Source organism: Pleuronectes platessa, chromosome 10 (assembly GCF_947347685.1).
Source record: "Pleuronectes platessa chromosome 10, fPlePla1.1, whole genome shotgun sequence".
NCBI classification, from domain to species: domain Eukaryota; kingdom Metazoa; phylum Chordata; class Actinopteri; order Pleuronectiformes; family Pleuronectidae; genus Pleuronectes; species Pleuronectes platessa.
This window is the reverse complement of record NC_070635.1, coordinates 9,376,358-9,402,512: the sequence shown is the minus strand read 5'-3', so window position 1 is coordinate 9,402,512 and position 26,155 is coordinate 9,376,358. Positions and strand designations below refer to the sequence as shown.

Genomic DNA, 26,155 nt, shown 5'->3' with positions numbered 1-26,155 from the left:
CGATTGCTCAGACCAAGAGTATAAGAAGAATGTGCAGAATAAATATAAATATAAAGTACACATGAGAAGAATGCAAGAAAAAAAGGTAATATGTAAAACATATGTTTTACACTACTATCTATCTAAATATCTATCTATCTATCTATCTATCTATCTATCTATCCATGCAAAATCCATACCTTTAAGACTATCCAGAGCCAATCCAGTCCCAGTGGACATTGGTCGAATTATCTGTTGAATTGATTGTTTAAAGGGATAGTTCACCCAAAAATTTACATTCACTCGTCATCTACTCACCACTGGCATGGAGGGGTGGATGAAGTGTTTGGGTCCACATAACACCTTGGGTATTTTAGCCAAATCCAATCAAATTTAAGTTAATGGCAAAAAAATCTTCGAACATATTAAAAACCATAAAATGCCTCCATACTGCTCCTGTGGTGTCGTCCAAGTGTCCTTAAGCCCCAACAATCAAGCGAAACGAGTACATTTACACCATGTTTTTTTTATCTAAGCAGGACGCGGATAACAGAGGACATTTAGGCTAAAAACATGGTGTCCATGACACCGTGCATAGATTATAAGTGACTTTTCATTTTAGAGTGAACTGTCCCCTTATCAAGAGTATTCTTATTACCCATTTAGAACATACTAATCAAGGAATCAAATCTTGGTTTTCAGGTTGGTGGTTGACATCTCTGCTTAGCTCCAGCCTGTTGAAGTTTGTTGCATGTCAACCCCCCCAGTATGAGTAAACACAGTGAACAGATACATGCATCCCAGAACGCCTTCAAGCATGGTTTTGAATGATAAGATCTGAGGACACATTGTGGTGGGATGAGACCCATATACAGTCTGGTTAAGACCTGTACTTTGCGCTGACCTCTTGTCATTGGATTACTCAGGACAGATGTTAATACCAGGTCTGAAAAGGATATCAGTTTACGGTGTGTGCCCCTGCTAATTAATTAATAGAAATTCCAGAACACGTTTTAATGAGAACACACACAGATTAGCATTCCCAGTGTGCTTTTGCTGTTATTTTACAGTCCAATACACATGACTGTCTGTACAGGTGTATAATTGGAAAAGGCTGCGGAACTCTCCCCTGACACATGAATCTTATGACAGCTCTGTGTCTGTTTTAGCTCAGCACCGGGATAAAAATAGCAGTGAAATGTTTCTCTGCATGGCATTGTCTTGTAATGAGATACTCTCTTGGTCTTCCTGAGAGTACCACCGGGATTACTTATCGTGTCTGTACGAAAACAGAGCAGCCTGAAGGGCAGGTTGTGATTTGACTGTTATAAGTGCAAGCATATATTCTGTTAAATGTAAGGAATAATTAAAGGGTTCTTGGGAAAGTCCTAAGATACAGTAGAAGAAAAACAAGAGCCAACACACTAAAACAGTCTCTAAACCATTTATTATAACGCTTCCTTACAACCATCTGACCCTCAAACCCATCGGCCATGACACAATGTGATTACATTTAATGGAAACCTCCCTCTTGGCGAAACAGCCAATGAGAGAGCGGTTCATGCGTGTCTACAGGGAGGTAAAAGCCACAGAAGAACATCATAATTACACAAAAGAGACGCAACTAATTTTTAAGACAACAATAAATCTGATTGAAAAGAGCTGTGACACTGTTTACGCAAAAGAAGTTGGTAAACTTTTCAAGTAAAGGCGTGGAACGCTCATCCACCTCAAGGTGCAAGTGACACTCTTTACAGCTTGAGCACTTGGTGTGGAAGTTAGTAAGCGCACACAGGCTATTCTCAGTGGTCTTAACTCATTTCAGTGCAATACAGTGTATGTGTCAACATGTCCCTTTTCTCCAGGACAAGATTTACCCAAATCAGATAAAAACAAAGGGGGGGAATGACACTGTTACACAGAATACTTTGAATAAAGAGGGGAACATGACTAAGTGCTGAGCGTGAGGGATGATGGAACTGGATCATCTGAATGGAGCTGGCCTCTGATCTGGACATGGTGACACTGCAGTTTCCAGGTTTCTTATGCCTTGGCGTTGATGATCTCGATGAACTCGGGCTTGAGGGAGGCTCCGCCGACGAGGAAACCGTCCACGTCCTTTTGGGAGGCGAGTTCTTTGCAGGTAGCACCTGTCACAGAACCTATGAAGAAGAGCAAAGCCTCGTGAGAAGACAGAAAATACAAAAAAGGTTAACATGATTACTTTCTTCTCGTCCCTCTGACTGACCTCCATAGATGATCCTCACAGAGTTGGCTACATCCTCAGAAACATTGGTCTTCAGCCACCCCCTCAGTTTGTCATGAACCTCCTGAGCCTGAGGTGTAACACAGGAAACAGACACTTTATGATAGGTTCAGGACAAAGAGCCGTAATCGGAAATGAGGAGATATTCAGTGGATTCTAGTATGTACCTGCTGTGGGGAGGCTGTCTTGCCGGTGCCGATGGCCCACACAGGCTCATAAGCAAGCACGACCTTGCTCCAGTCCTTTACATTGTCTGTGGAAGAGACGTGTGATAAGACTTGAATTTGTAAGTTTTAGGATTTCAAACGCGCTCCAGCTTGTACAAACTTCCCCTGAAATGTGTGTTGCAACATTCAGGGGAATCTCCTGTGCATATGCAACTCTATGACGGGGTTGACAGGACTCGTGTACCTGCGATGACCTTGGTCTGAGCAAAGACGACCTTCTCGGTGATGCCGGCCTCGCGTTCGTCGAGCTTCTCTCCAATGCAGGCGATCACACAGAGTCCACTCTCCAGAGCGTGGGCCGTCTTCTGACCAATGAGCTGCAGAACAAAGGATGCAGTGAGGAATCTTTTTATCAAACCTACTCATGTAAGGATTCAACTCTCACAAGTTAGCACCTGCTGTCTCTTAAAGATAATTCAAAGTGAATGTACAATATTAAAATCATCCAGTGTTACCTCGTCACTCTCTCCGAACACGTGGCGCCTCTCGGAGTGTCCCAGGATCACCCATTTCACGCCACAATCCTTGATCATCGCAGGGCTGAAACAAATAATAATCGTACAATAAACACATAATAATCTAATCTACTCCATCTGGAAACAAGATTTCGATTTTCATGATATGATTGAATATACCAGTGGATTTTTCAAGTGACTGTTGAGCGACTTTTTAGCATTTTCAGCTACTTATAAGTTGTTTTCATTCATCCATCTTTAATTTTCCTCTATGGTATACGTGACATACCTGATCTCCCCAGTGAAGGCACCCTTGGAAACCTTGTAGCAGTTCTGGGCTGCCACGAAGAACTTGGCATCCAGCTTGGTCCTGGCGAAGTCCAGGTAGATGGATGGAGCGCCGCAGACCACGTCTATTAACCCAGAGGAACAGAGAAAAGCTTCGGTCACATTTTACAAGACATATTTGACCGGCTTCCTTCACATCAATGATATAAATGTGAAGATATTAACTGTACATACTGAAGAATTCAGAGTAGCCAGTAGTTGTCTATGTGTGAAGGCAGAACAGAATCATTCTTCATTTCAAATCATTTACTTCTCTGCAACATTCACTTTAAGACAAGGGAAACGCACCCAAACCAACTATGACACTAAATCCCTTATATTTCTTGTATTTTCCTAAAACGTTAATTTTGGTTGTCTAATTTCCATAAATGTGAAACAACATGTTCAGCTGCTGAATGATATCAAAAGGTGGGTGGGGTTCCAGGCCTTGCTTAAAGACTTTAGCAGGATGCCAAAATGTATGTGCATATGCAGCTCTCCCACAGCGCTAAAACACTGTGTAGATTTAAGAGACTAATTCAGTTCAGTCTTTTCTCTTGTGATATTTACAGGGAGAATTGTTAATCGAACCGAATGCTGAGAGCCAAACATGAACAAGGAAAAAAAGAAACTGGTATTGATCCCAAACTGCTTCTTCCCATCAGTAACACTAAAATCCCACCACAGGCAACCAAATGTGTCAATAAACATGTTTCCCTACTGCTTCTACCACGTCAGCTGGCCAATATTAAGAACCTCCTGCTGTTGGTTTTAAAATAGATTCATGTTGCTCTGTATGTGAATACAGTGGGTAGTGGGTAGACTGCATGTGCAAATATGATATTATCACCCTCAACACCAGCCAAGTTTGCAGGGGTCAAGCACAGAAAAGCAAAGTTAAGACACTGACATTCACAATGTAACCATATCTTTGGGGTTAGGGGAGTCTATATTAAACACCCCTCGTTATTATTGGTTTGGTAAAGGTCATCTCCCCCGTCGGCCGGGCTCGGACCCCTCTGCATTAAAGGTCCTAGTTCAGCCTCTAAAGGTCACTGACATGGCTGCATTCTACAGAAGTCAAGCAAAAGTCATGATCCAGAGTCCAGAAGGCCAAGTACCAGAGTTTAAATACCCTCCATGAGAACTTTGACCATAAAGCCCAGGGGGGGAAATCCTAATTTGGCGTCAGTCATACACAGTTGGGTGGGGTGTGGGGGGGTCTTGGATACATGAACAGAGCAAGGTCCAAGGATCGGTCGAATAGAAAGATAGTCTGCTTGTGTGCAGCTCGGGCCTGTTGAGGCCATATGCACAACACTGGAGTTGCATAACACCAATTTGCAGGAGAAGCACAACTGGTCTGATCACAAAGGAAACGGGCCCGGACGCATTGAACGTCTCCCTGCGCGTGTGTGTGCGTGCACAGTATCATGCAATGGGGAAAAAAACAGAAGTGTGTTAAATCAGCTGCAGGATCGTGAATGTGTGTGTGTGTGTGGGCGTGTGTCCAGGCTGCAGGAAGCAGACAGCAACAGGGTAAATGTCGGCTGCTGCATTCAAGTAGCGTTGGATAAATGGAAGAGGAGAGGACTGCAGATGAAACCCTGTGTTTCAAACCTCTGTGGCTGCTAAGTGTTAACATCTGAAATCTCCTGCACACTGTCTCCACAACATGAATTAAAAACCACTCACATCAGGCCCACGTTAGCTTCGTGGAGCAGCAGCGTGCAGATGGATGAGTGTAGACTTGAACGCATCCTGGCTGGTCTACGTGCAGACGAGAACGCAGCTTCACCGCCCGACATTAGCGAAAAATCGCATCATCCGTATTCACGAAATCCTGCGCATCTCTGGTCTAGTGTCACTTCACAATGGATGTAGCCTTGAACGGCGTTAAATGGAGGAGGTGGACACTGACGGTGTCGTTGGCCTTTTTGAATGTCAGGCTAATGAAAGAGGCTAAAGGAAGCTAACACATGCTTATAGTGATATTGATAAATCAGGAGGTTTTAGTGTTCAGCCGATGGGATATGTTCTGGATCAACGTACCGACATTGGCGTCCACCTTGGCCGCGTTCATGGTGTCGATGAGCTCCCCCAGGCTCTTCTTGTCGCCGTTCAGCTTCCAGTTTCCACCGACGAAGAACTTCCTGCCCATGTTTGCGGTTGTTGTGTTTTTCTTTGACAAAGCAGGAGAATTGAAAACGGTAGCGACGGTTCACTGGGTGACGATTCGACAAAGGGCGAGAAAAGCGGTCGTGAGAGAGCAGCTGAGGGCTTTTATGAACACGGAGAAGTTGACCCCTCCTCTCATTCAGCTCGATTGGCTCTTGACGGCACGCCCGTGAACGCATCTCCCCATTTGAGGAAGGGGAGCGAGCGAAATGGCGTGCTGCGTTCAAAGACACTTATGACTGCAGAGGCCGGTGTGTACCATGGACGTAAACGGGCAGAATTTTATATTTTCTTTAGAGATAAGATTAGATGAGATAAGATAGAATGAGTCGAGTTGAGTCAAGATAAGATCAATTTAGTTAGGATAAGATAAGATGAATCAGAAATTCACAATCTACACAACAGCACATGGAAGGGGAAAATATTGTAAGAGTAAAAATACTAATGATAATAGAAATACTACATACAATTAAAGTAGAGACACCGTCATTTTTTTTAAAGGTGCAATATTCAAAAAGGGATCAAAGTTGCGTCATTTTGAAAGGTTTCCACAACATGTCACATAAGCAAAATCAAATAAAAATGTCTCAAATTTAAAGTAAAAGGGCTTTTGGAAGAGCACATATCGCCACCAGGGCCCAACAGACCCCTAATGAAACCACATTTAAATTCACTAGATCCAGATTATTGTTTGGAGCTGCACCAGAGTTCACACACATCAGTCCCCTAAACACGAGTGAATCCTTTGGTTCTATCAGTTTGGTTCCTATCTACAATATCATACAGTCGGAGTAGCTTTATCTTTATGGAAATAAACAACTAACTATATGTAGAACCTTGACATGAATACTTTTCAATCATCTTGTAGAACTTGCTACTGCTCTAAAATCTTTGTTCTATTCAAATCCGGCTATAGCTTATAGGTATTACTGTGTTTAGTTGGTGTGAAAAACTATTATAGATATCACTATATCTGTTTACTTTTGAACAATTCGATAGATTTACAAAATATATATTACTCTTTATTGTTTGTCACTTTATTGTTAACTGCTTGGCCCATGACTTTTTTTTTTCCAGTGATCTAAATGGGCAGGGACACATACACAAACAGAACCTTCTCTGTGAAGGTCAAAAGAACAGATATATTGTGCAATCCATTCATCGTTGATTGGTCTTGAATTTAATCAATTGCATTCACTTTAATTAAAAATAAAAGAAAAGGGGGTCAGTTTGAATAAGAAAATGTTGCCTAACGTTCATTTCTTAAATTGCACTGGCGACAACAAGAATGAGAACAATTTTAACCCATTTATCGGTAAAGGTTGACTTCACCCAGTATGATAGCGACCTGTGTCTGAGGCTGAGTTTGATTGGCTGAGACGGCAGAAGCCCGGCCTCTCTTTTTGCTGTCTGGATGAGTAAGGAGCGCTTTGATTGGATGATATTCAGTCTCGCTTTGCATACCCTGCATGCACTGGGAAAGACAAAAGTTTGTTTTAACGTGATAAAGTTGTAAAGATGTAGACTCAAGTTCTTCATATATTAACATTGCTGTTTTGTTATCTTTTGTTATTCCCTTTTGCCTTCCTTAATTCCACATTAAGACATTGTGGCACCGGAACAGAAATGCAGGTGGTGACAGTACTGTGCTGCACGGCTGACGGCAGACCTGCAGGATAATTTGCTCTTTTGCTATTTTTCTAGAAGGTTTCTCTTAAAGAGAAGCCCATTGTACATGTCTAAAGTCAAGTGTATCTAATCAGGTCGAAGTCAGTTCACAACAAATAGATGAACTTAGATAATAGACTGGGCTCAACTATCTAAAACTTACTCTCAAAACATAAATATATATGTTAAGATTTGGTAAGACCTTCCCTGAATTAGCATTAAATATATTATTAGTGCTTTTGAAGATGAGGTAACTGCTGTAGATTCATACAAGACTATGTAGTCCTTTATTATTAGTCCTACACAATGATTCCACACAACTGTTTCATAATCATATGACGGTTTATGTGTAATATCACATCTTGCAACAAGGTAAGACTCAACTATAGTTTACAAATAAATGCAGTGGTGTGAAAAGTACATTTTGTTCATTTGAAATGTGGAAGAGATGTGAAGTCACAGTCCAAGGAATATTAACACAAGTGCAAGGGAATAAAGTAAATAAACAGTGTCACATATTTTTAAATAATACATTGACGCCCTGTTTCTGTAAGCTAAAATGATTTTTCATTATAAACACTTTTTTGACTAATTTTTTATGTGAGTACAAATATTATATTTGAATATGTTTATATGTTAAACGTTAAGAATATAAAGGGGTAGACAGGAACACAACAGACTGATGAGTTGAGGGAATGAATAGGAACGTCAAATAAAGGTAAAGTTAGAAAGGTAGTTACATTGATTTTTGATTCTTTTGTATAAATTTGGGGAGAATTTAGGATGCTACTTGAATAAACGTGTATTTTGTCACAACGGTGGCCTGCATCATTTCTGTTTGTATTAAAATGCAGTTTTTGCTTTAGATTTGTTTTTTAAAGCAGGTTATTTATACTAGACTTGTTTTGACATGTACACAATCGACTGCATGTCATGCACACAATTTACTATTATGTTGGTCAAATTTATTAAGATTTAACAACATAAAAGTTTATTATGGAAAGGGTCAGAAACGAAGTGCTATACCTGCATGTCACCATACGGGGGCAAACTCCCCCTACACGGTCAGGTGTGTGGGTCTGCTTCCAGACAGTGAAGGGTTGATGGTTGAACTTCACGGTGTCTGCAACTCTACGTCATAGTTCTGGATGCGTTGCTGCAGATACGTGTCAGCCTATATGAGCCACAGGCAGGGAAACTCTTAAAAACATACAAATAAAATCACATATAATAATAAATGACCGTTTCATTTTTCCGGGGTTTTAACCACAGTATGTGTTTGTGTGCTCGTTTTTGTTGCCTTTTTTTTAAAGCTTTTTCATTATAAACACTGTCAGATCGATACAATTCAAGTGATCTAAACCTGGTTTAAATAAAACAAAACATCTTTTCTGAGCTGGTTGAAGTTATTCATAAGTTGGTTAAGGTTAAGGCTATGTTTACTGTCAAGGTTATGGTTAAAGGTAAAGATGAGCTTATGGTGAGGCTGTACAGAATAAAGGGAAGTAAATGCAAACAAGGATACGTGTGAGCGTGTGTGAGAGAGAGAGCGAGAGAGAGAGAGAGAAGGGGGAGCGTGCGCTTGCGTGCATGCGTGTGCGTCCCCGTGAGTCAGTAGAGTTCACTAAACCGTCGCGAGGAGACGTTTCCGCCCACAAGAAAGATGGCGGCTCCCTTGATGGAGAAGCTGGCGGACTCCCTAGGTTCCCCGGAACCCGCGGTTCGACTCATTTTATCTATTTTAATCGGTAAGTGTCTCCTCCCCGGGGTCGGGTATGATGTTGGGCAGTCGAGGGGACTCCGGGCCGGGTCACCGGTGCCACAGCTCCCGCTGCCGAGCGCAACTGTCACCGCTAACATGACGCTCAGTCAGGTACCGAGTGAGAGATGTAGCATCAGGCTGAAACGCTGCTGTGTTGCTCCTGCTGTTTTGAACAGTAGCAGACTTGTGTTGCAGGAAAGCTACTGATCGATTTCCAAACCGCGGTGGAACATTCGCCTCACAGCCTCATCGGTGAAGTTCTCTGGTGTGAGAAGCTCCAGCAGCGGCTGAAGTGAGGCTGCTGAGCCGGTGTGAAGCTGCTGCTGCTCGGCTAGTTCTCAGCGAGGTGCTGCTGTCAGATACACACAGAACGTGTCTGCCGTGTTTTTCAACATCTTCCCACTTATTGGACCAGCTAACTAACTAGTCAACCAAGTTAGCTAGTATGATACAAATGTGTGTTAGCAAAGTGCTACCAGTGTGATGACAGGGGCAGTGTAGCTGCAGGATTAGCTAAACAACATGAGAGTAGTGCTGGTTAATAGTCCTCCTGTTGTTGGCTGAGTACAAAGCTCTGACATGTTGCAGAATGAGCTCATGCTGTCAAACTATGTCTCCCCTCCATTCATTGAGGGCGGGGAGATATTATAGTTCCCTGGGGTCTTTCCTAACAGAGCTTTGTTTTTATTTGAAGATTCTGCTGCTTCACCACATCAATCTGCAGCACGTTGCCCCACTCCAGGGTGGGAACTTCAGGGTTGAGTGTGTGGATGTGGATGTGGGGGGGGAGGGTGTCCTCCACTCTGTCCTCTCTGAACTTTGCTCTGACACATGGTCATGTCTATTTTTCTCTCTGTGTAGACCCACACAGCACAACACAATGGATTGAACAAGGCCATTCAGATCAGACTTTGGCTCGTGTCACAGCCTTCAGTGCTCCAGTCAGCCTGGTGCACGCTCTTTGTCCCACTGTAGATGTGCTTTTGCGTATTATTGCAATCGTATAGTAACTGTCTACAGCCGAGGCTGACTGAACTGCTTGCGCCCTCGTTTCTTCTGCTATACGCAGATTTTCAAAGGCTGGATTTGGTTAGCCAGCTGCTTTGCAAGAGCAGTTACATGGAAACGTACTGGGTGGGACCTGGCCACATTTGTATTTTCAAAAAAAATAAAATAATTGGGCCATATCAGCCACAGAGCAGTTTCACAAGAAGCCTGCAAGTTTCTACATTCCAGTGACTCAGATACTTTGTCTGAGCAGCTTTATTTGTTTTGAAAACTTTTTATTGTACAAAAGTGTCATGTCATTAATCTTTACCCCAATAATTTTGACCTTAAAACTCTTTTGAAAGGATGAGAAGATCCACACAACCCAGAGTTCCTATTAAAGGAATTATGTCATACAATCCTCAATGGAGCATTTAAAAAAAACATCTGTTTAACGTGTGTAATTTTATATTTAATTTTAGAATATTTGTGGCAGCAGGAGGACAGTGTATGTGGGGTTGACTCAAAACAAACTCCAGTGTCCCTTGACCAACCTGATAAAGCAACTTTCAATAATGTGATTGGTCCTGAGTATTTGGACAACAATGGAGATCTCTGGCTCGGAGTAATAAACTGAAACTCTTTTATTACAGCTACAATTCTTCTTATTAAGATCAATTCATTATCTCTTTAACCAACAGGAGCAGACAGGGAACTGTGTGTTACTTTACAACATATTAAGCCACGTCTAAGTTGCTGTGGTTCCTGAGAAGATGCAAACCCTGATATCCACTAACCTTTAGTGCCTTGTCTGTTAGTGGAAGTACAAAGTTGAAAGGTCTTTCTCATTCAGTCAGAAACAGCTGATTCAAATGTTGGACTGTCTTTCTCCTCCGTCATTTTATTATCACATTCACACACTCACCGGGAATAATCACAGCTATTAACTCTTGCGTCACAGTTCTGACAAACTTTTTCATAATGAAGCATTTTGAAGGATGACTTTTTGTTTCAGGTGTTTACTACGAATACTAATCAACAAGCTCTGCCTCCTCTTTGCGAGTATCCCAACGGTGGAACTCACCTGAGAGAAGAGCCTGCACCAGAGGCAGCCCTAGAGACGCCATGATGAGATCAGCGTAGATCTAAAGGGGGGGGGGGGGGGGTGGAGTAGGATGGGTGAGACACTGAGTGAGCAGGGGCTGCCCCATGAATTTGGTGGCCCTGAACGATATTTTTTCCACAGCTGCAAAAGGCGAAGATACATGCAGACATTGGAGGAGGGTGTAGCTGATCATACAGATGGCCTTGGTGCAGCGAAGGATGTTGTCAAATATTTGAATTACATCCTTGCAAAGATTTTACTTTAGATTATCATTATTTTGATTCAGGCATATTAATTTACCACACAACAAATGCATTTTAAAACATATCTCCATTATGCATAAATATTATGCACAAAGTACGATTTAACCATTAAACCATTGGTGGATTTTAACATTTCATATTTATCAAAATTAATAAATAAAAACACAAAATGTATGTAGCAATAAACTTTAGTAGCATAGGCAAACCCATAAAGCTTTCCTTAAAAAATTCTATATTATACTTGAAATCTTACTCATGAGCTAGCCAAAATATAGCAAGAAATCTATCTTGTTCTACTTAAAAGTTTGAACAAAAAATGTAACATTAAAAATAAGTTGCACCTTTGCGATTTATTGCTGATCTCATAAGAGGGTGGTGCTACACAATAAAACATTGAGATACATGAGAAGCAGGTGAGGAGCTAAAACAGAATCAAGTCACAAGTCTCACTGGACATGTGGCCCACCACCCCAGCAGTGTTAATGCCAATGGCCGGTTCTGTGAGAGAGGCACGATGGCTGTATGAAACCTTGAGATGGAGAATGTAAGTGGTTGTGACAAACAAAAGTTGTGTAGCTACACACTGCACGCTAGAAAAAAAGCAGGCAGGCCATAATGCACTGATTACAAAACAACCGATTGTTTGTGGACTGTTAAAAACTGTTTTGACTGGCCCTTCAGTCTCTTTACTGGCTCACTGGTTAATATGAGAGTCAAACTGAACAAAATGATCCTCTTTTTCTTCCTGTCGTTGCACAGACATTATGTTCCTCCTTGAGAGGCCAGGCTTGCACCAACACACACCACACATGCGCACCATGGGGCCTAATGTGTCGGAATGTGTGTCCGCCATGTGTTTTTACCACAAGGTCAGAGTCATTAATACTCTGAGGTGTCAACAGAAGCTCAGTCGCTGATCTGAATGCACATACTGTAACGGCGTGTTTCTCTCCCCCCCCCCCCCCCTGTTTGTTTCTCCTGCAGGGTATCCCTGTGCCCTGGTCTACCGGCGGTTCTTGTTCTACCAGTCTTCCACAGTTATTCATTTATTCAACACGCTCTCTGGACTGGCTCTAGCAGCTTTCAACTTCGGTGAGATAAAGGAGATGATTTGTGTTGTGCTGGGGTAAAGTCTGCACACGTATTGTTCACCCCAAAAACAATTACACCATTATTTATAGTTGTTTTCATACACTCTACCACATCCAAATAGTTGGGTTAAGATATATGTGTCTGGGCTTCTTTAAAGCTGCCAGGGGGGTCTCTTCTAAAGAGGTGATACTTTTAAATGCAGGTCATCAAATGCATCAAATACAAGTCTTTCAGTGGTCTCCTGCTCCCCAGCCACTAATGGTGCATTGCTGTTTTTCTGATGTATGTGCTGAACTACATCAGCTGAAAAAAAGCTTCTCCTTAGTGCTATAGTGCTCAGAACAACCATAGGGCACCTTAAAATGTAAAGGTCACACACTGCTTACATTGTGTGTCAGCAGCAGCTACAAACTCTGAAGCAATTAAATCCAAGCCCAGTGGTTTCACCCACGAGAGGTGAGATAAAATCCTAGTCACAATTCTTGGCCTTTCTGAGTCAATCCAAGGCCTTAACCTTTAGTTTTGAATCCTAAAAAAAACAATTTCATGCTCTTCACTAGGTGGAATGCTTTCTAACATATTTACTGTGTCAGTAAGTTTGATTAAAGAAAAACGTAAGACTTAAGAGATGAAATATATATCATATCTATAACTGTCAAATACGCCTGCCATACCCCTGGTGCTCTCAGAATATGTTCGGCTGCTGTCAAACTGATCCAGAGTAACTTTGTGAAAGAAAATTAAGTGTTGACTCTGCTCACATATTTACCCTGTTAGCATTTCTTCAAATGTATTAACTCTTCAGCCTCGTTAAAGAACTAATATATAATTGCATGTGTCTGCTTTAACTGAAAGCACATTCACTCATTTTAGTTAGAAACACGGTGGCTCAGGGATGTGTTGTTGGAGATCAAGATTTATAATTTGCATGTGGATGAATCATCAACTGTTGTTGGGACATTTCTTGGTGGAAGAGGAAGTAGATGTGTTGCTCTTCAGCAGGCGGGCAGACAGGTTTGACTACAGGAGATTTTAATTGATAACAAATAACAGAACTTTTTTCCTGTTCCAACTCATTCAATGTTAGTATGACGCTGTTATTTCCCGTCTCTGATAGTAAACTCAACATCCGTTTAGATTTTTTTTTTTTATAAAAATGGAATTCTTTATAGACTTCCTTGGGCTTTGATATATTCCAAGTCTTTTTTATTATCAGTTATTTCATAGAAAAACGATAAATCAATTAATCTGTCAATTAATTTTCTAAGTTAATACATGATAAAACTAGTTACTATTAGTTATCAGTCCTAATTCAATTTGCTGTCACAGAAAGATATGAAGCCAACAAAGAACAACCATTGAGTTTTGGGTGATTTTTCTTATAACATGATATTGATTATCAAAATAGTTTCTTTTTCACTTTCTGTCTCCTCATGTAACAATGAATCGTTTATTTGCCACCGCGGCAGCAGTGGGAAGGATGAGAGGATGAGAGGATGAGAGGATGAGTGGATGGCGCTTCGTCATGGTGGCGGGCTGGACTGAACGCAAACTGCTAACATTGATTTCTTTCTCCTTTCTTTATTATGTTGTGGCTGCACTTGGATTTTACAGCAGGTCTGTTGCTTTATCTTTCTCCTTGTGGAATTCTGTTTGCTCCGGCCGTCTTTTGAAAGCTCAGTTCAAGTCGGATGTTTATCATGTCTCTGCTTTTGCCGTCGTGTCCCCGTGTCTGCCAATACTGAACTGTTAAGGAGGAGGAAAAGGGCTGTTGTCCTTTTCAGTCCCACAGGTCACACTTGACTGCACTCCCCATCTTTCCCAGTCCCTTACCCCCTTCTCTGTCCATCTCTTTCCCAGGCGCTCAGATCTATCACTCCGCAGTATGCATCCTTGTCCAATTCCTGATGCTGAGGCTTATGGGAAGAACAGTAACAGCTGTCCTGAGCAGCTTTACCTTTCAAATGGTGAGGTGTCCTGGTGTCTCTTCTTTCTCTCTCCATCTCCATGCACACAGGCTTACTCTGTAGCAATAGCTCCGTGATTGTGCACTGCTAGACTTTTGCCGCAGTGGCTCAGGTACTACAAACCAGATCGTCTGCACAGTCTTATTTCTGTGTCTGTAGGCTTCTTTGATTTCATTGTTAATGCCTAAACAATGTTTGACCCGTGTATTTAAAATGGCCAGTCACAAGTAGAAGTCACATGCTTCCTGCAGAAATTGCCCTGCTTGCTTTTTTGTACCCACACACTTAAAAACAGAAAAACATGGTAAACATAAATGTGCATGCTCTAGATTTCCTTAAAAAAGCTCTTCACACTTCCTGGGAATTATCATGATGATTTTCTGTTTTCATTCTTTTCTGTTACTTTTAGCAGTGATACATTTCTACTTATATTTAATGAGGCTGATCTTTTCCATCCGGATGTTTTTGGTTGTTTTTGGTTTTCCCCTTCTCCTCCTCCTCCTGCAGGTCTACCTGCTTGCAGGTTATTACTACACAGCAACAGAGGAGTATGACATCAAGTGGACTATGCCTCATTGTGTCCTCATGCTGAAGCTCGTCGGTGAGTTGACTCGTGTTCTCCTTGCACTGCTCTGCTTGTCAAAACCAATTGTTTTCTTAAAAGTAGGTATTTTCTCATTGTATTGGATTTTTTGCAGCATTCTATTGTTTTTGTTGTCACCTCCCCCTGTTCTCCAGTGAATGATTAACACATTGATAAACTGCGGACAGGACATCTGCATGCTGTTAGTGTTTATTGAAATGATCATGGCAGCATTAGTCACCCTAACATAGTTTCTGACACCCCTTGCATTTTCTGATTACAGGGTTGTCATTTGATTACTATGACGGCGGAAAGGAACCAGTGAGTTGGTTGATCTTTCTTGCTTTTGCTTGCTCTAATGTTGGTGAATTTATCCATGTTGTCTGTCTGGGTTTGAGTTTTACTCACATTTAATCTCTGTTTGTTATTTCTGGGCTCTTTTTTTAATCCTGTCGTATATGTTAAAAATGGGAAGATGGGTTTTGATAGAAAGAATATTCAATCAATTTATGATCCCTATGAGCTGCAGTCAGTGACTAAATACAAACAAGGATGCAGGGCTGTGCCAAAACATTGTTATCGCTATTCATGAATGAACCAATTATTTCCCCACAAAATTTTATTTTCTAAACAAAATTGTACAGACTATAAATTATCAGAATAGAAGAAATTACTTGTTACAATTTCCAAAAATGAAGGGTACAGTGGTACAGATTCTTTGTTTTTGTGCGATAACTAGTTCATAACTCAACAATATTAAGTTCACTCACCCTAGAATACAAAGCGAAGCATTTACCATAAAGCAGCTTTTTGTTGGCTACGACTCAAACACAAACCATTGTGTATATGTCACCACAAGGTCACTCAAACAAGCAAATGCTTGGTCGTAAAGGAAACAAAAGTGACTCACAGCTCAGGAGAGAGTACATGAATACAGCAGTGAAGCTCAAAAGAAGAACTGGACATCTACGCACATCACAGCTAACTGAAAGCCGGACCACTATGGACTCCAAAGCAGCATTGATATAGCAGCAGCCGAACAAAAGGGTTTTCTGCGAGAGAGGAGCTGCAGTGATCTTCTCTTTTTTCACAGTCCGTTCAGGCTCTTTGTGTTTGTCTGCTAAAAGCCCGAGAGAGGAGAAGTCGACATGATTTAGTACAGCAGGGAAGAAAAATGGGACAAAACAAAGGACAGGGACATGCTAGCGAAGGTATAACATAATGGGTGGCAAGGATAAAATCATCTCTCACAATATGTACAATTATGTATCACAACATCGTGATACAGTACATTTTAATAGAAATAAAACAGATAAACTGTCACCAGATACCACACAGGCTGGCTTGTTCATTTGTAACACAACCCACAGCGGTAGAAATCGACCGAAGGTGTCATATAGATAGCTAGGTCAGTGTAAACAGAATAGCATCACTACCTCATCCCATTATGAACTTTGTATCATCTCTGTTAAGGTCTTTCAATGATGTGCTCTTCTTTCACCCAGTTTGCTTTGGTCTCCAGCTGTAGTTCGGTTTCTTTATATGTTTCAACACATCTGTGGCAGCTGTTAAATTCCACTTCTGTTGCTTTCTTTCGTTCGTATTTTAATCAGTATTATTCTGTGTTTTTTCATTCTCCTTTCATTCTTGGCACAAACCTACACCAAGGCCGAACATTCCCCTTAAATGAAAACCACCCTCATAGCTCAGGCCACATTGCAGCTCTCAGCTATGGTGGTAGTTACAGATTTCTCGCCCCTTTGTTACCGTTCAGTGCCTGAAAACAGCAGGCACCCTTTTCAAACCACATCTAAATCCACTAGATTTATTTGGATCTGCACCAAATTGCACATATTCGTAAAATCTGTCCCCTTAACATGCTTCATTGTTTTTTTTAATCAAGATCCATGAATTACTTTTTGAGAAATCAATGGAAATGTTGAAAAGCGCCCTACAATTCCTGGATCTGCTCCCTGATCTGGATCTGCACCAAAATCTAATGGGTTCTTCTCTGACCCATACCGGATCCTTCCACCAAGTTTCCTGGTAATCTGTCCAGGAGTTTTTGTGTAATCCTGCTAAATAACAGAAAAACAAACAAACACAAATGAAAACATAATGTCCTTGGCGGAGGTAATGAAGGCCATGGGTCACTCGTCAGTACACAGGTTATAGCCTGCATTGACATACCAGCTAATGAGTATTTAGTTCAGTCATGTTTAGTTTGCAGCCAACTGTACATAGTGGTCAAACGTTTTGTAACTAGATCCACATTGAGCCCGTCAGAGTGCTCTTAAAATGTCTTCCCTTCTCCAGTGTCTGTTCCCTCCCGACTGTCATCCCACCTCGCCATCCCTCCTCTTCCTCTTCGTCTGATCTTCTTTTTGTTTCATTGTCTTTCTCCTTTCACTTCCCTAAATCCCAGTCCCAGCTGAGTGAAGAGCAGAAGAAATCAGCCCTGCCGTCTGTGCCCTCGCTGCTTGAGGTGTGCGGCTTTTCCTACTTCTATGGAGGCTTCCTGGTGGGGCCCCAGTTCACGCTGCGGAGCTACCAGAGGCTGGTGGCGGGGGAGCTCACCGACTGCCCCGGAAAGCCCCCAAACAGGTACAAGAGCCGGAGGATTACGAGTGATGTAAAGAAAAATGAGCTGAAAACATATCTTTATTACGTCTCTGTGAAAAAATTCAGGCACAGTGTCACAGCCTTGCAGTTAACCTCACCATTATTACCTTCTCTACTCCCAACCTCATCCATCTCTTCCTTTATCTTACAGCGTTATTCCGGCTATGAAGAGGTTTGGTCTGGGTTTCGTCTGCTTGGTGATATATACCATATTTAGTCCCTATTACGCAGAGAGCTACTTTCTAACAGACGAATATGAGGTGAGAAAGACAAATAATCACTTAGTGGTCGGACATCTTTCAATGCACGACCAGTCAAGGCATCAGCTTATCTTTTTTCCTCTTTGTCTAAAATGTAAAACGATGTCTTGTCCACAGGCTCAGCCGTTCTGGTATCGCTGCGTGTTTCTTCTGATTTGGGCTAAAGTCATCTTGTACAAATACGTCAGTTGCTGGGTCATAGCGGTAAGTCGTCTCATAAAATGCAAACGTGTGCATGAAATGTGTTTGAAAAGGTTGTGTCTTGATGGCAAGCGGCTAAAAGCTATTGATTCGGTGCCTAAAATTAGCCTTATTTTTATGAAACTGCATTTATATCGATGTATATAGTGTAAATGCAGCAATAACACTAAAACTACCACCCTTTACATATCTTTACACCCCCTGATATGTGCTGATGAGTAAATTTTTTTGTGGCACACCCATATCCGCAACATGTACAGTCACAGTTTATCTGCTTCGTCGTGCGATAGGACTCGAGCTAATGATGAAAGTATATCATTTGTATGTTTCAGGAGGGTATATGTATCCTCTCTGGCCTCGGCTACAATGGCGTCGTGGAGGGCGAGCACCGGTGGGACGCCTGTGCCAACATGAAGGTGTGGATCTTTGAAACCACGCCGCTTTTCGGAGGAACCATCTCCTCCTTCAACATCAACACGAATGCGTGGGCTGCCAGGTCAGTGTGGAGCCGGAAACACCTGAGGTTCTCTTATCCAAAGCGTTGATGTTTAAGTGAACTATTTACCTGGATGGGAACAATGAGGGAGAAGACAGAACAGTTCAATCATCACAGCGACGGGATGCGAACATCCTGGGAGGGGTGTAAAAGTTTTGCAGCTTTCAGGCGCTTACGGACTCTGACAGTTCTCCAGCAGCAGCTTCATGCATGAAATTCTCTGCATATGTGGCAGAGTTTTATGGTTACCGCAGTGAGCAAAGCAATTTATTTAACACACAGTTTATTACATGGTCCATTTCTTTTGAATGCACTAGCTACTTAAGCTCACTTTTACCTTCTACTCTGCAGAACTGCATGAGACACAGAGGATGACAGGGTGGGAATTGGTTTTAAAATGGAAATAAAAGTAGCTAAGATGTAGAATCTCAACAGGTAACTACAACAGGATATTCGACTTTAGTTAAGGACGATATTAAACAGTATGCTGGTCACTGGAGAGCTTTCTGTCCTGAGGCGGATACTAAAACCTTCTCCATGTTTGACCTACAATGAAAAGTCTATATATAGTCACATGTGTGCCACTTCTGATTTACTGTTCTCTTGGCAGACATTTAAGCAGTTTAGTAATAAACAGGTTCAGGTAATGCTATTTTAGTCGTAAACGCAAAGCCTGTCAGAAGTAGTGTGAATAATAGACAAGAATTAAATCCTCCCTACTTTCTAACTCTAAGTTATATTTACTTAATCTATTAGATGTTCAGGCGGGGACATGACTCAGTTTCTGTGATTGCTTGCCAGACTAAGCAACAGCATTGGCATGTCGGCTAAATCTACCATCAATCAGCAAATGGTGATGGAAGCAAGTAAGTGAACCAGAAAACACAAAGGGACAGACAACCAGTGTTCACCATTAACTCAATTAGTCGAGGAGCGTGAAACCATTTATAGAGGAAACTTACGCAGGCGTGCTTTTCTTGTGGTTGTGCGTTTACCAGTGACGAGAGCACAAAGCAGTGGTGACCTTAAAGGAAGAGGGCAGATCGCGGCTCACTAACATATTCCTTCATTTACCCTTGACCCTACCTCATTAGTTCTCTTAAGACCTCAGATACTTTCTGAGTTACTTAGGGATTAACAGGAATCTGAATTCTATAGTGATTTTCTCAGTAAGCAACAGGACAATCTCAGCCCACTCAAACTCCACTGTGCCAGTAAAAAAAACAATCTATGAATAATGATGATGAAAATAATCTTGGTTCAAATTGATGTGCTAATGAACACATTCCTGAAATGATCCTGGCACAACCTCTCACCCTGTTATGGTCCCCGGGGTGAGGACCGTCTGGGTAATGAGAGGAACCAGAGTACATGAGAATATTTGTATTGCCACATAAGTATCTGTATATCCCTCGGTACTTGTTGTGTAAACATTCCAAGACACTGGCCTTGTTTTAAGAGAGAGTGCCCTGTCCAAGATTTGGTTTCACAAAGTTAAAAAGACAAATCCTGATGTAACCTTCACATTCTGACGGTGCAGAGATGCAAAGTGATCGTACATGGAGCTTGTTTAGATGTTTTTATAAAAACTGAAACGCTGGTGAAAACCCCCTGTGCCTCCTGTAGCCTGGGCCACTGTTGAATTAATGAGCACCTTGGTAGACATGTCAAGTTGAGCTGTTTTAATAGACCCTCAGTTGCTATGCAACAACAACATTCAGGTAAGTGAGTGCTTGTTGTGACAGTGGTAGTCGATTCATTGAGCGTTTTCACCCAATGTCCAGATATTTAATTGAAGGAAATGTTCCAAATATCTTAATTTGATTCCTCTTTCTCTTTTTTTTAAGACATGTCTTCAAGCGGTTAAAGTTCCTTGGAAATAAGACCCTGTCTCATGTGGCCACACTGGTGTTTCTGACGATTTGGCACGGCCTTCACTCCGGATACATCTTGTGCTTCTCCATGGAATTCTTCATCATCACTGTAGAGAGACAGGTACGGAGAGGATCATTTTATTTATTGGTATTTATCTCAGCAGGATATTTATGATTTCACAAGAGACACTCTCTTGTTATTAAACATCATAACAATATGGATCAAATGTACATTACTGTTGAATGAACTAATTAAATATTGACTGCAGTCACAATTTGGCATCATTTTCTTGCTTTCATATGATTATTATTATGTGTGTGTGTGTGTGTGACAGGCCCTGGCTCTGGTGAGGGACAGTCCCCTGCTGACGAAGCTGGCCAACAGCGCGCTCTACCCTCTAATCTATGTAGTCCAGCAGTTTTTACACTGGCTCTTCATGGGCTACCCCCTAGTGCCATTCTGCCTCTTCACCTATGACAAATGGCTAAAGGTAACTCACACCTCAATAAGTAAAGTCACAGGAAAAATACAGTCATTTGTATCATTAAAGCTGGGGTTGGTAATCCTGGAAAATTGCCCCGCTCGTCAAAGCTACGCCAAAAACACATCTACCCGAACTGCCTGATGACTTTTCCATCACTAACTCAGTATTCACATTTCATTTTCAGCAGGGAATGTTATAACTTCTAATTTCTTCTATGCCTTTTATTGATAACATCTTTTGATTGATTCAATATTTTAATGATTTTACAAATGAATGATTTCTTAGGATCCCACTTGACTTTCAAAGCTTACTAATCTGTTTGACATGCTACAGACTTCATTAAAATGTGACTGTGTGTGTTTAGTTTTAGCTATTTCCCACTAAAGTCAAGGGTTTTATATCTTTGTAGAGCTTTCCTCAGTGTGTCATGTGACCACCCACAGTGTGGAGCAGTGCTTTCTTGAGACCAGAAGAAAATTCTAAACAGTTCCTGAGTGTACGTAATTAACTGAGTATGCACATAACTGGCATCAAGTTTAGGTCTTTCAAACTTAATTGAAAGATAAGCAACCATAAAGCTCCTATAGATTAGAAAGTGGTGACTGACTGGCTCAGATTCCCGTTCCTCAAGCCGGCTCTGTCTTCCTTTGTGTTTGGAGGGTGGTAACATGCTACCGTCACGCTCAGCTACTCAAGGTCAAGCTGAAAATATCACTCCTGCTGCCAATGAGCTTCATCTTTCAGGAAAACATCCCTTTTAACCATGTAATGTGAAGTAGTTCTTGTAGTCTAGTGGCTACACATGTGCCACCACTGCTCAATTTCCAGCTTTCATAAAAGGTGCAAGGTCTTTATACCGATTAATATTGATCATTACCAGCTGCCTCTGTTAGAATTGTTTATCTGGTTCACTGATGTTATTTATGCTGACACTAGTGTGTAGACTTGTTACTGCCTTTATTTTGCAGCTTCAGCAGCAGCTGCAGATTGTAGCAATCGCACACATTTACTTAGAGTGAATGTAAATTACAGTTCATCTGACTGTGTAATTGATATTAATTTGATCTTCTCTGTGTTTTTACAGGTGTATTCGTCCATCTATTTCTGTGGTCATGTATTCTTCCTTGTAGCCTATTTACTCATGCCATACCTCCGCAAGGCACTGGTGCCTAGGAAAGAACGGAGCGAGAAGAAGCAGGAATAGAACTTGGTACTAAGACTTGGCATGGTAAGCAAGTGCAAGCCTTCAGTCCGTTCTGCTGTGACTCATGACAAGCTGTGAAACCACGTCTGTTTCTCCTTCCAGGTCCGTCTGAGGCTAAATATCCACTGAAGGGAACTGTGACTTTTCAAGGAGAAGAACGGAAAATATTTTAAGGCCTTTAGTAATATATATGTCCATGTAAAAATAAATTTCTATATATTTTTGTGTTTTAAATGGGAAGGGTGTTTTTATAAACATTCAAAGAAATGTTTACAGGAAATTACCATCGTGCCACGTGGGGTAATTGTGAGCCAATCAGGGGTGATTTCCTGTTTGTTTATTGTTCTCTCTTGTTGTTCATTTTAAGACATGTGGGACTTGTAGAACCCGAGAGACTTACATGCTGTCGACACAGAATTGCACTCACCAGTCACGGGTTCAGAGTCCTTCACTGACTCCGCTGTGTTTTATGTTTCATTTCCCTGTCTCTCGTCCTGCACCTGCGTTTAGCAGCAGCATTCAGCCTCGGCAGGAGGTTTGAGCACAGCACCAGCGTGTGCGGCGCTCTCTCTCGGACTAATACAACGTGCATACAGCTTTTCTGAAAAAGCCACATGATGATGATGATGATGATGATGATGATAATAACAATAATCAGGGGGGTTATTTTTTGAAAATGGCTGCCAGTGGTTATACAAGCACTGTAAATCTCACACACACTGTACACTAACACCGACTCAAAATGGCCTTGTAATAATGAATGTTTTTACAGTACATATGTCCGGGTTTTAATTTGATTTGTGATGAGAAGAAAACAAAAAAAAAGAATTGATTTTATAGAGTTTTAACAGCTTTTATGAAAAAGAACATTTTTTATCTTTCGATAAGATTTCCTGAACTGGATCCGCATCGTTCTCCTGCCTTTCCTCATGTGATGTTGTGGTTGTTTTTCTTGCCATGCATCCTCCTCTCCCTCACTTCCGACTATGCCTCTCCTCTCGTGTCTCCGCCTCGATTTCAATCAGGCCCTCAGCTCTGAGATGCACAGTTGTTAATCATTTCATAAAAACACTTACTCACTGCCCAAACATGGAGTCACTACAGTTTAAAGTTCAGACCCTCACCCTGGTTTTTATAAGCGAGAGGCATAGGCTGTGTTTTGAGTTGAGGAATTGTCTCATTTTGAACTGGAAGAAAAAAGAAAAAGAAAAAAAAAATATTGGGGGGGAGGGAAAATAAAAACGACATTTATATTTGAATTCCACAGTTTCACCTGTTCCTCTGCTTCTGACAACGGGATGAACAAAAAAAAGAGCAAGTGAAGTAGAAGCATCCCATCCCTCTGTGGGAATGCTGTCTTGTTTGGGATCGGGGTGGGGGGGCTGGATTGTCTGGAAGCGAGCTGGAGAGCATCCGGCCCTGCTGCCGCCGCCGTCCCTTCTATGATGCTGACACACAGGGAGGATGAACCTCGCTGTGGCTACAGCCCAGATTTTAGTAATATTTATACATGACATGGTGATGATTAATTAATGTGAACTGCTATTTCAAGAGACTACTTCTTTGCCTTATTCCTACCAAATGTACACAGGAAAAGAAAACTTGGAATTGATAAAAGGGGGGGGGGAAGTGATTTTTTTCAAATACGCTTTTATAACTTCATTAAAATGCTGCATTTCAAGCAAGGACTCTGGTTGGTGTGTGCATACGTGCATGTGTGTGCATGTGTAGGGATAGCTATTGTGTGTATGAACTTGTACTTAGTGTACATCGCTGTGAGGACCATTTTGAGCATAGACCTGATGGAACTAGGACATTTTGGATGGTCCTCACTTTTTCAAAAGCCTGTTTGAGGATTATTCTAAGGTTTAGGTTTGAGTTATCGAGGCAAAAATAGAATAATAAACCAATTACGAAAAGTAAGATAGGATCAAGACTAGAAAGTGAGTCCCAAATCTCAAACATTGAAAGTTAAAAGGATAAAAGAATATAATGAAATCAGCATAAGAGGGAAATGGGAACTACGCCCCCCCCCTCCAATGAGTGAATAATTGTGGTGCAGGTATTACTCATGTTGTGGGGACATAAATCTGTTTACACAGTCACATTGTTAGGCATTTGGTTGTGATGGTTAAGGTTAGAGTAAGGGGCTGTAGGGAAAGCATTAGGCTAATGAGTGTCATTAAGTAAAAGATTGTGTGCTTGTGTGTGTGTGTGTGTGTGTGTGCTTGTGCCTGTGCTTGTACAGATCACTTTATCAGGACCATGTTCAGCCTAGAACCTATGGAGTGAGTGAGGACATTTGGCCTATCCTCACTTTCAGGCCCACTTTTAAAGGGCTGTTTGAGGGTTAAGCCTTAGTTTTAGGGCTAGGGTTAGAACTAGGTTTTGGGTTAGGCATTAAATTGTGATGGTTAAGATTAGATTAAGGGGCTGTAGTGACTGCATTATACAAATGAGTGTCCTCAGTGAGATAGAAGTAAAATCGTGTGTCACCATCGCCTTCATTTGTACAGGAGCACAGGGCAATAAGGGGTGATGTGACGTCATTTTGCAGTCTGGTTAAGAGCAGTTTGAGGTGAGGTGGGGGGGGGGGGGGATTATTATTTTTAAAAAATGGAGGCGTCTGGCCTAGATAAAGAAAAAACAACCTTAAAGGTGCTGAGATGAATCGCTTCGTCTGAGTCACTGCTAATGTGCGTTTCCACAGCAGAAAAAGAGCCAGAGCAGCAGTCTGGTCTCCAGCTGGTGGAGGGGGCCGGGCGGAGAGCGGGATGGAGAGCGAGAAGGACGCAGTGTGGGCGGGTTAAGAAACGCCGAGAGGGAGGGGACGCCAGCGTAGCACCGCTCTCTCTCTCTCTCTCTCTCTCTCTCTCTCTCTCTCTCTCTCTCTCTCTCTCTCTCTCTCTCCTCCTCCGTGCAGCCGAAAAACAAGGGCATCCATCGGCGTCTCAACCTTCCTCACACCTCCTCATCCTCAGTCCAACAGAAACACACACACACACACAAACACACGCCTGACATCTCCTCAACTGAGCTCCATCTCTGTGTCCGAGCGTGTGTCCTTCCTCCTCCTCCACCTGGAAGTGTCGGGTTTGTTTTTCCGGCCAGCGACTGGGGGGAAAAACTGCCGTGTCGAGCCGAGCCGAGCCGAGCCGAGCGGCAGGGGCGTGAGAGGCGGATGCTGCGCGCGTAGAGGCTGGGTACCAACCAGGAGCATCACCGCACTCACCACGGTAACGTCAGCTTTCTACATCTCCTCTCCGGGTCGTGCGACATTTTCCCGTGTAGCATCAGAGTACACGCAGCCATGTAGCCCGGGTTCTTCATGTGTGTCAGCAGCAGCATGATTACTGTCGCATTATTTTTCCTGTCCCCGGCTGTGATGTGTAGCCCGAACAACCTGTGACCAGATGCCACGGTCTGCGTCCCCTCGTTTGTTTTTTTTTATCTCCACCTCCTGTGCAGTGGAGCCTCACCAAGCACTGCAGCAATGGAAAAAATGTAGAGGCTTGTTATGTCAATGAGAGCTGAGAACCCCCCCCAAGGACTCGTTCTTCAGATGTGGCCACTGCTCCAAGACAGCAGCGGCATCTTTAACCTGACAGACCACAATTAAAACGCAGGGAAAACACCCACACGGCCACATAGGGAAGATAGACTAAACAGCAACACACACATAATCCCACTCAGCAGCAGGTTCATATGTGCCTGCTCCATATGCTCCTGTGCATGGCAGTGTCATCCTGAGGAAAACTGTCCCGTGTGTTCATGTGCGTGTGTTTGGGGGGGGGGGGGGGGGGGGGACAGGACGGCACATTATGGATTATTTGCTCATTTATGCTGATTCAACATGCAGCTCTGATCTAAGAGCATCATGTGGCGGCTGCTGCCTGCAGGCCTCCACCAGAGGTTACATGCACGACACTCTGCTGGCGACGTCTCGTGCACACGCGACACTCTGCACCATCTGATGACGGGCCTCGCTCTCTGCTTCGGTCCGTCTGGTTATTTCCTCCACTGCTGAACAGTTGTTGATGCATGTACTCTACCCCCCCCCCCCCTCCCCTCCCTCCCTCCTCCCCCCCCTCTCTCTCTCTCTCTCTCCTCACCCCACCCTGTTACCCACCTCTACCTTTCCTCTCCTCCCTCAG

General features: G+C 42.4%; 2 protein-coding genes and 1 non-coding gene across 3 annotated transcripts; 2 read left to right on the top strand and 1 right to left on the bottom strand.

Moving 5' to 3' along the window:
- Positions 1 to 1,409: 1,409 nt before the first annotated feature.
- Positions 1,410 to 5,621, bottom strand: tpi1b (triosephosphate isomerase 1b). The gene is made up of 7 exons (XM_053433156.1): positions 5,307 to 5,621; positions 3,217 to 3,340; positions 2,928 to 3,012; positions 2,657 to 2,789; positions 2,413 to 2,498; positions 2,228 to 2,315; positions 1,410 to 2,141 (listed from the first exon to the last, which is right to left on the bottom strand). The coding sequence occupies exons 1-7, from the start codon at positions 5,413 to 5,415 to the stop codon at positions 2,023 to 2,025; spliced, it is 744 nt and encodes a 247-aa protein (XP_053289131.1). The 5' UTR covers positions 5,416 to 5,621; the 3' UTR covers positions 1,410 to 2,022.
- A 1,485-nt stretch (positions 5,622 to 7,106) lies between these two features.
- On the top strand, positions 7,107 to 7,162 carry LOC128450207 (U7 small nuclear RNA). Its single transcript, XR_008339972.1, has one exon. It is a non-coding gene; the product is annotated as a U7 small nuclear RNA (small nuclear RNA).
- A 1,548-nt stretch (positions 7,163 to 8,710) lies between these two features.
- On the top strand, positions 8,711 to 23,260 carry lpcat3 (lysophosphatidylcholine acyltransferase 3). The gene is made up of 13 exons (XM_053432918.1): positions 8,711 to 8,848; positions 12,202 to 12,309; positions 14,170 to 14,276; positions 14,784 to 14,877; positions 15,143 to 15,180; positions 17,285 to 17,463; positions 17,633 to 17,741; positions 17,859 to 17,945; positions 18,275 to 18,438; positions 20,286 to 20,433; positions 20,648 to 20,803; positions 21,882 to 22,025; positions 22,104 to 23,260. Exons 1-12 carry the CDS (start codon positions 8,764 to 8,766, stop codon positions 21,999 to 22,001), a joined length of 1,395 nt encoding a protein of 464 aa, XP_053288893.1. The 5' UTR covers positions 8,711 to 8,763; the 3' UTR covers positions 22,002 to 22,025; positions 22,104 to 23,260.
- Positions 23,261 to 26,155: the final 2,895 nt, after the last annotated feature.